The sequence below is a fragment of the Triticum aestivum genome, chromosome 5B (genome assembly GCF_018294505.1).
Source record: "Triticum aestivum cultivar Chinese Spring chromosome 5B, IWGSC CS RefSeq v2.1, whole genome shotgun sequence".
In the NCBI taxonomy this organism is placed as follows: Eukaryota; Viridiplantae; Streptophyta; class Magnoliopsida; order Poales; family Poaceae; genus Triticum; species Triticum aestivum.
In genome coordinates this window covers 534268504-534277679 of record NC_057807.1, presented here as the reverse complement: position 1 = coordinate 534277679, position 9176 = coordinate 534268504, and the positions used below count along the sequence as shown (strand labels likewise).

Here is a 9176-nt window from a genome sequence, read left to right as displayed (position 1 = left end):
ATTCAAACTGGATATATAGTAGAAAATAACATCATTTAAACATACTCTCATAATCAATATAGCTCAAAATAGTGATGAAAGTTGGATATAGTGAAGACTCTTCATATTTGCAAATCGACAAATTGTTCTGGACAGGGCATATTAGAATATACTCCCTGCATTCAAAAATATAAGATGTTCTAACTTTTTTTTTCTGAATTGGATGTATACATACATGTTTTGGTGCGTTCGCTCACTCATTTCAGTCCGTATGTAGTCTATATTAAATATAAAAAACATCTTATAGTTGGGAGTATTTTTTAAACCATCCGAATGGTCATCTTTATATACTGTACGGAAAGACACCTCATAGATTACTCAATTTACTAGTAGACACAATGTAAGACACAATAGATGGGTGATGTTCTTACAACAACTGCGACACGCCACAAATATTTTACTCACATATTATGAAGTTCATACGATGACTTCTGCACACCATTTATTTCATAACACCATCATGCATTTTACGAAGATTTACCCACATAATGTACCGATGTACGTGTCATGGCTCACACATACAGACACCACAGGTGCACATGCGTCCTCTTCTAACGGGTTGCTGCATGTGTGTCTCCCTGCTCGCCACCACGCACCCAGATGATGCTGAGCTTAGTGAGGAAGTGGCACACGGCCACATCCCCCGGCTTGAGGTTGTGCATCTCAAAGAACGGGTTCTTCGGGCTCCACCGCGACGTGTCAAGGTGGCACACGGCTAGAGCCTCCATCACTTGCGGCACCGTTGCACCATCCACACTCTCAAGGGTGACCGTGTACGCGGCAGTAGGGTTGGCGGTGTGGCAATAGTACACCGTGTATGGGTACGTCAGATCATGGCAGGTGACGATCTCCTGTGAGTCAGAGAGCTTTCGCACGGCTGTCATGTTGTACATCCCGCGCAGCGCCGGCGTGCCTGCGGCATCAATGGGTAGATTGGCGGCCGAGAACGCATGGACGTTGTGCGTCCCGTGAAGGGATGATGCTAGCTCAGTGAGGGACTCAAGGGAGGTGGCGCAACCTGCTTTTTGGCCGGGAAGCGTCCGCGGGTGGTCACATGTGTCGAGCGTCCATCGTATCTCTCTAGCCATCGCGAGCGACGCCGGTGCAAATATCGCGATTATGTCGGAGAGGCGCTCCGTGGAGAACGGGATGGATTTGGCAATGTTGTGGGGAAGAAGGGCCGGCAAGGAGGTTGTCAGTGGGATGGTTGGAATTATCACAGAACCAAGCCGCAACATGTCGTGGAAGAAGAAAACGCCTGCCTGCTTTTTGTTCCCGTGCTTGTGAGAATGAGCATGGTGACTCCCCTCTCCTTTTACTACAACATGAAAATTAGAAGAAAAAACATTTATTATAACTTTTATATAGTCATACGATTGATTGACATATATATGGCAATATAAAAAATAGTAAAATTTACCTTTTAAATGTGTCTCATGTCCTGTTAAAAATGTCTTTAGATCCTTTTCATGTCCTGACTCATATGACATGGTGGCTTTATGTGGATCCTCTTCATGTTCTGAACTATATGACATTGTAGCTTTATGTGGATCCTCTTCATGTTCTAATACATATGACATTGTAGCTTTATGTGGATCCTCTTCATGTTCAGATCCATATGACATTGTAGCTTTATGTGGATCCTCTTCATTTCCAGATCCATATGACATTGTAGCTTTATGTGGATCCTCTTCATGTTCAGAACCATATGACATTGTAGCTTTATGTGGATCCTCTGCATCTTGGTTGAATAATTTATTGTGTTCACCTTTGCCTTCATCCAACCCATATGACACGAAGATTTCGTTTAGCTTTCCTTCTTGTTCTTTCCCATATGAAACAGGTGCTTCCTTTAGACTCTTCCTGCCTTCTACCCCATATGCCACAGAGATTTCCTTTAGGACACCCTCGCCTTCTACCCCATAAGACAAAGGTATTTCTTTCAACTCCTTTTCACCTTCTAACCCTGCCCTTGAGACTTCTGGTTCATCCTTTCCATCTTTTGATCCATATGATATAGATATTTCCTTTAGATTTTCTTGTTTCCTTGGTTTATATGCTGCAAAGATCTTCTTCAAATTTGGGAGAACTTTGTTTGAGTATGTTTTGCCTTCTAAGCCATATGACACTGATATTTCCTTTAGATTCTCTTCCATGTCTGTTCTATGTGTTGCAAATATTTTGCCTGCTTCTTCTTCAACTTGTAATGAAATATGAACAGGTTTATCCTCATGGGTAGGTTCCAACTTGAGTTTTTCATAGTATGGCCCAATTTTCCGTGGTCCTTTGCCAGACTTGAGGTTATTTGGATTGATAATAATATCATCTGGAGAGGTGTGCACTGCATGCACATATGACAAACATGATGTATATAGACTTATGAGTAGGTTAATAGTGGTGAGGACAAGTTGCATAGAATCGACGAGACAATCACAACATATATCCTATGCACATTATGTGAAAATGCATACATTGTTCCTCATTCACTAACGTTTGCAGTACATGTGGTTAACTTGGAGAAAATAATTGTCGATATCCATGTCAATCAAAGGGCTGGATCTGAGCGCTTTTTTTCATTGAATCGCCGGTATCAACTAAGCATTGCCTTTAATTGCATTTAGATAATAATTCCTTCAAAAGAATGTCAACACATACAAATATACTTATGAACAATTGCATGGGTTAATTTACACACTGCGCTTCGAAACCATTTAAATTTAGAAGCACTTTTATGGTGCTCCCACTTTCCTCTTGCAAAGTCCGTTTCAAAAAAAAAACTTTCCTCTTGCAAAGTAAGAGTAGTATTTAATTCAATCATCACCCACCATCAATCAAAGGTAAGTTTGGCCGTAGGAGCTTTTGACATAAAGTAATTTTTGGGCTGCGTATTGAGATGGAAATTTTGAAACAACCGTGCCATTTGATTGATGACACCCATATACATACGACTTTTGTATTTTATACGACATGTAACGGTTTAGAAGGGTCGTTTTCCACATGCACAAGTACTATGCTTCTTGTCAAAAGAAGTTACTTTATTCTTCATAGTACATATATCATGAAAATAATTCTTGTATATGCAATAGTTCATATGCTTTAAGTTAACATTTACTCTAGTGTCAAAAAATGCCTTATATTTTTGTACTAAGGGAGTATCATTCACTAGCCCAAAAGGTTATATATATATAAATGTTAGTGATGGACTGCAAACCAAAAGTTGTTATAAAAAGTGTGTAGGTATGAACGAGGGAAATGTGCGCCACCAATAATTGTCAAAACCACTTAAATGAGGTCACTAGAGAAAGGGGCGGGGGAAGGGAGAGAGAGAGACCGTTTTGTTGGGCTAACAGCAGGTTGATGATAGCTGGAGGCATTGGAATTCCAGGAAGCACTGTCTCCCAGTACGCCGCCGATGGTACCTCCTCCAAGTTTGGCACCGCTGTCGTGGCCCCGTCGACGAAGCTCCCAAGCCACCTGCCTCCTCCGCCAGCGACCTGCGTGCATCACAACGAGCAACATAATGATCGTAACACACACACACACACACACACACACACACACACACACACACACACACACACACACAAATCTGATTAGAGCATGTTTTATGCACTCACCAATAAAAGCGAGATGAGTGGCAGAAGTAGATCCATGTTGCGTTGCTAGTGAGTAATGGTGGAGAAAACATGGTTGAATGGGGTCCTATTTATAGTCCAGATGCATCAACTAGTTGCATAACTTAATGCTAAAGCCTTGTAGATGCTCGGCCACAAGAAACAGTAATCATGTACTCCCTCCGTGTCGAAAAACGCCTTACATTATGGGACAGAGGGAGTAGATGCTCGTCATTTGCCAGGTTGAATATTCAAGATTCATGAGCAGAACAATCTGGCCTAGCTATACATATGACCCAAAGGCCAACGTATGATGAAACTTGACACTGACCACTCAGCCTTTCACACAACAACTCGTAGTTAAGAACTACACCATGCGGTACTCGTGTTCCTTTCTTTAGTGGATATACTAGAGCTGTGGCACGATCGGGGGACAGGCGGACAGTAACTGTGCCTGTCCGTAACTGCTGGTGAAAATCTTGACTTAACCGAACAAAATGCACCTTGCAATTCCGACTGGAGGGAGTGTGTTACATTTCCGGTAGCTGAATGCAAGATTCACTAGCTGTAGTACAAGCATAGTAGAACTGGTTTTATCCTTCTTCTTTTTTAACCAAAAGACCGCACCACCCCATGAGTGATGAGACCAAATCCAGGTGACAACACGTCCATCATGCATGATGATTCCATCATCAACTGGGTCTATTTTATTTGTTCTTGGAAGAACTCTGTTTCTTAGGGGTCCTGATCTCAACACAATTTTCTGCTCAATTGGGTATCTATACCGCCCGTTGTTTGATGTAATGTTAGTCTGTAAACAACACACCATGTGGAACTCGCTTTACTTATTTTAGTCTCAAAAAACACGGAATATTGCAAACCCGGGCCGGTTAGGATCTGGAACACACTGCACCCTATCGTACATGTAGGTACGTTAATCACGATTGAACTACTCCCTCCAATTCAAAATAAGTGTCGCAGTTTTAACTAAGGGTAGTTCGATCTTAGTTCAAAACTGTGACACTTATTATGCCGTACATGTACTTTCTTTTTTTTCGCTTTTATCTATTCTCTTTGTATACGCTGCTGTATTGTAATCCTGACCGGTTGATGGCTTTGTTAATTCAAAGTTAGGCTAGATTCGAGCTCTTCTCGGGCTCGACCAACGCCTTTTCTCTAAAATAAAGTTCAAAATTGTGAAACTTATTATGCATCGAAGAGAGTAGTTAAAACAGGGCTAAGAACATCTTTAGCAGCTATCTAATGAGGCTTGCATTGCTATAGACAGAACTAGATTAGGATTCGAGTTTCGCTGCACGGCTAGCAAATCGTGAGCTGCTTAAGTGTTTTCCTGAACTATTCTACGTTAATAGGGCCTGTTCCTTTTTGTCCCCACAAAAAGAGAAAGACGACATCTACTTTCATTTATTCAGTTGTACGCCGATTTTAAAAGCAGGTCCATAGTTTTAAATACATTTATTTTCGTCATAACTCTGTACAAAAAAGGGTGTCGACGTAACCTGGTGACCTTCTATGGTGAATATTTTTGTCATGCAAAGTCACAAAAGAACATCATAGACGGTCACCATAACCGCCCAGACCTTCGGCCGGATCATTCACATGCCATGGCAGTGTCATGCCATCGTTTCACGATGCTTTAGTTCTAGTCATTGAAAGTGATGACATGTTGCTGACGTGGTGTCCAATGTGGCGACCAGCTAACATATTTTGTCATAGAATTCTGTCGACGTGGCATTCCATCCCCTTTTCCCGGGCTAGTTTGTTTTTTTAGCCCAGCTACGACCCAGGCAACCGGCCCATTGAGATTGCCTGTGACACTGTTACCGCCCGACGATGGAATCAACAGCGAGACCTCCTATACAACGCATTTTGCGTCAAATAGGAACCCAACGCATAGGGGGCACGCTAACTGGGCCGGCCCACACCAGTGCGAGGTGGAAAAATGACGAACGAGTTGCCGGGATTGGAACCTGCGACCGCACGCTATTGTGCGAGTGCTGATAGCCAAAGCGCCTGTAAGGTGTTACTGATGGAACTACATCATGATACTAGAAGACCTAAATCCAGCTGTAAAACATAACACTTGAAAAACAATCACGAGCAGATTTCTAAAAGATGGAGCAAAAAATTATACTTCCGAACAATCATGACAGACATGACCAAATTTTCAAAACTTATGAATACATTTTAATTTGAACAAAAAATTGAAAATCCCAAACATCTTTTGAATTTAGAGAACAAATTTTTGAAATCAAGAACAAAATTTGAACATGGGGACAAAAACAGAAAAATGCCGAACATTTTTCGGTTTAGACATTTTCCTTTAAAATCAAGACCAAAAATGTAACATGGGAACAAAAAATTGAAAATCCCGAATATTTTTTGAATTTAGAGAACAAAATTTGAACTTGGGAATTTTTTTAATAAAATCCCGAATATCTTTTGAATTTAAAGAACAAAATTTTGAAGTCAAGAACAAATTTGAACATGGGGAGAAAAAATGAAAAGCATTGAACATTTTTCAGTTTAGACATTTTCCTTTTAAATAGAGACTAAAAATTTAACATGGGAACAAAAAATGAAAATCCAAAACATTTTTTGAATTTCAAGAACAAAATTTGAAGTAAAAGAACAATTCTAAAATTCTGAACAATTTTTGGAAATGGGAACAATTTTTTAATACATAAAAATAGAATCATTTTCAAAAGTATGAAAATTCTATACGTTTTATGAATGTTCGATTATTTTTTGGAAAGAAGCAAACAAAAATTCAGAACAATTGAACATTTTTCGAACTTCTGAACATTTTTCACAATTTCTGAACAAAATTTGAAAAACAGGATTTTTTTGAAATTTTGAATAGCATTTGTAAAAATGCGAACATTTTTTTAGTTTTCTGAGAAACAAAAATAAATTTTAAAAATAAACTGAAACCAAAGAAAAGAAAACAGGAAAGGAAAGAAAAAAACAGTTAATGAAATAAACAGATATCGAAAAAAGGAGAGAAAAGAAAAAATGGGAAAATTAAAAAGAAAAAGAAAAAAGAAACATAACAGAAAAAAGCCGGTTCAAGGACCTTCTAGAAGTTTCCCAAAACCGTAGAAAACCTGTTGGAAACCTCTAGAAGGTTCCAAAACCGGGAACGCTAAAACGGCTAAACGGGACGGCCCAATCCTAACATGACCAATTGATCTCTATGCGAAACAGCGACATTTTGACGCAAAGCGCGTCAAATAGGGAATTCCCTCAACGGCCCCTCAAGTTTGTTTTCTCTACTAGCACAAATGACCGTGCGTTGCAACGGGAGAACTAAATCCTCGCATGACAATGCACGGTCAGATGGAGTCTCATGATTGATGTGGCCATTGCCAAGCTCCTGTTGTGAATGTCGTAGCTGCTAGTGCAGCTGGGTATCGTCCATAGATCCAAATAGCGCGCTAAGCCTCTTAGCGACGGACCACTTCTAAACACTATAGCGCCCTATTTCAAATGCATGTTCATGTGTTTGGACCAAAGTCTCTTAGCGCAAGGCATCTTCTAAACGCTATAGCATGCAGGCAGATGTTGTGTGGCAGCCCCGCCACCGCGAAAGTCGATGCTAGACGATTGAGCGCGGACTGCTACTTTTGCCATATCATGATGCATCAAACAGTTTATTTTTTCTAAGCGTGATCTTGCCGATTGACATGGACGTGCTCGAGCTGATAGCATGGCCTTCGGTCCAGCAGTAGGTTAGGGTTGCAGCAGCTCCGGCGACACTATTTCATCTCTAGCCAACTCCTTGAGTCTTGTCCTCCATTTATCATCTTTGCATTGTACTCTTTTTCTGGTGACGCTGCAAGCTGAAGAGCTGCTCCGGGAGGTTGGCGCCGGGGACGCATTGTAGTTGAACCGGTTGCTGCAAGGGAGCTCATCGTCCATGAACGGCGTTGATGCGTCCGGAAGGTAGGGTGGCGGTGAGACTTACGTTGATCTAGGGTTTCGGGCTCGATGCATATACGGGTTGTTCGAGTTAAAGTGCATCGATGCATGTATATATATGTGTGTATAGGTGGCTCGGCTCAAACCAGCTATACATGAGGATTTGTAGCCCAGATTGAATTGTGCAACGTATGGTTTTCTGGCTCGATGCATGCATATGTGAGTTTTTTAGGGGATGCATGCATATGTGGACATGCGGGCTCTCCAAACCACCAACCAGGCAGAATCTTCTAACCCCACTAAAATTACAACCCAAAGACCACGTACACGCTGTGTTCGCATGTAGTTCGGCTTTCATACGCTTTGACATACCAAAAAAAGCCTATATAAAAAAGGACGAAAATTTGGGCTATATAAAAATATTACTATGGGTCAAACCAAATCAAGAATACATATTCCCTTTAATACTAGAAATAAATATAGATTTGTCCTTCTCATGTGTGTTACTTCCTATAAGAGCAACTCTAGCAGTCACCATAATGGCCCAAACACCATATTAATTGGCAACTCTAGCAGTCACCATAATGGCCCAAACACCATATTGAGTACATGCATGCAATTATTTAGTGCACCTTGAAATCTGAAATTGTGATGGGCAACAATCAAACACTACAAAAAAAAAGACACATCCGTGACATTTTGGGCCGAACGAAAAAAAATTCTGTCACACATATGCCACTTCTATGACGATAATTGTGACAAAACCCGGTATCATCATAGATGTGGTGGGCTCCTACTTCTATGACAAAAAATCATGACAGAAAATGGGTTTTCCATCCTGGGCGGGCCGGAGACGCAGCTGCATGACATTCTTTGGGCCGTCCATGACGGAAAAAACCGTGGTAGAAGCAAGGGGAGGAAAATTTCGGGGAGGTGCCGGTTACGGTGGGAGGTCGGGGGCCGAGTGATGCGTGTTTCTCTCATACACGTACGCGTGTGTGTGCGAGGCGTTGGCTCTAACTGAAACCGAGCGAGGCGTTGGGCTCTAACTGAACCCAAGCGATTGCAGTGCAGGCTATGCGTTACTGAACCCGAGCGAGCGATTCCTTCGCTACTGCTGCTAACTGAAGTCGATCGATTGGATGAACAGTGAGCGTTGCGGGGGGGGTGGATGAACAGTGAGCGGTGGCGTTGCCTCTGGATGAACAGGACCCCGTGGTGTGGAGGGCTGGATGAACAGTAGACGATGGAGGGGTGGCTATGGAGGGGTGGTTGAACAGGACCCCGTGGTGTGGATGGCTGGATGAACAGTAGACGGTGGAGGGGTGCCCGTGGAGGGATGGTTGAACAGTAGCCAGTGGAGTAGCGCGCGGTAGTGGCTGGATGAATAGGAGCCCGTGGAGGTTGGAGGAGGTCGACGGTAGCCCGTGGAGGCTGGAGGAGGTCAACGGTGGAGATGAACAGTATCTCGTGGAGTCCCGTTTTGCGGTGCGCCACACCCCTCCCGATGAACAGGACCCCCGTTTCGACCGTAGCGCTCCAACACAAGTTCGTTTCATCCGTTTTGCGGTACGCCACACC

The 9176-nt window shown here is 42.3% G+C and overlaps 1 protein-coding gene across 1 annotated transcript; it reads right to left on the bottom strand.

Moving 5' to 3' along the window:
- Positions 1 to 332: 332 nt before the first annotated feature.
- LOC123113002 (BURP domain-containing protein 9) lies at positions 333 to 3719 on the bottom strand. Its single transcript, XM_044534101.1, has 4 exons — positions 3657 to 3719; positions 3371 to 3533; positions 1460 to 2380; positions 333 to 1357 (listed from the first exon to the last, which is right to left on the bottom strand). The coding sequence occupies exons 1-4, from the start codon at positions 3690 to 3692 to the stop codon at positions 591 to 593; spliced, it is 1887 nt and encodes a 628-aa protein (XP_044390036.1). The 5' UTR covers positions 3693 to 3719; the 3' UTR covers positions 333 to 590.
- Between the last annotated feature and the right edge of the window lie 5457 nt (positions 3720 to 9176).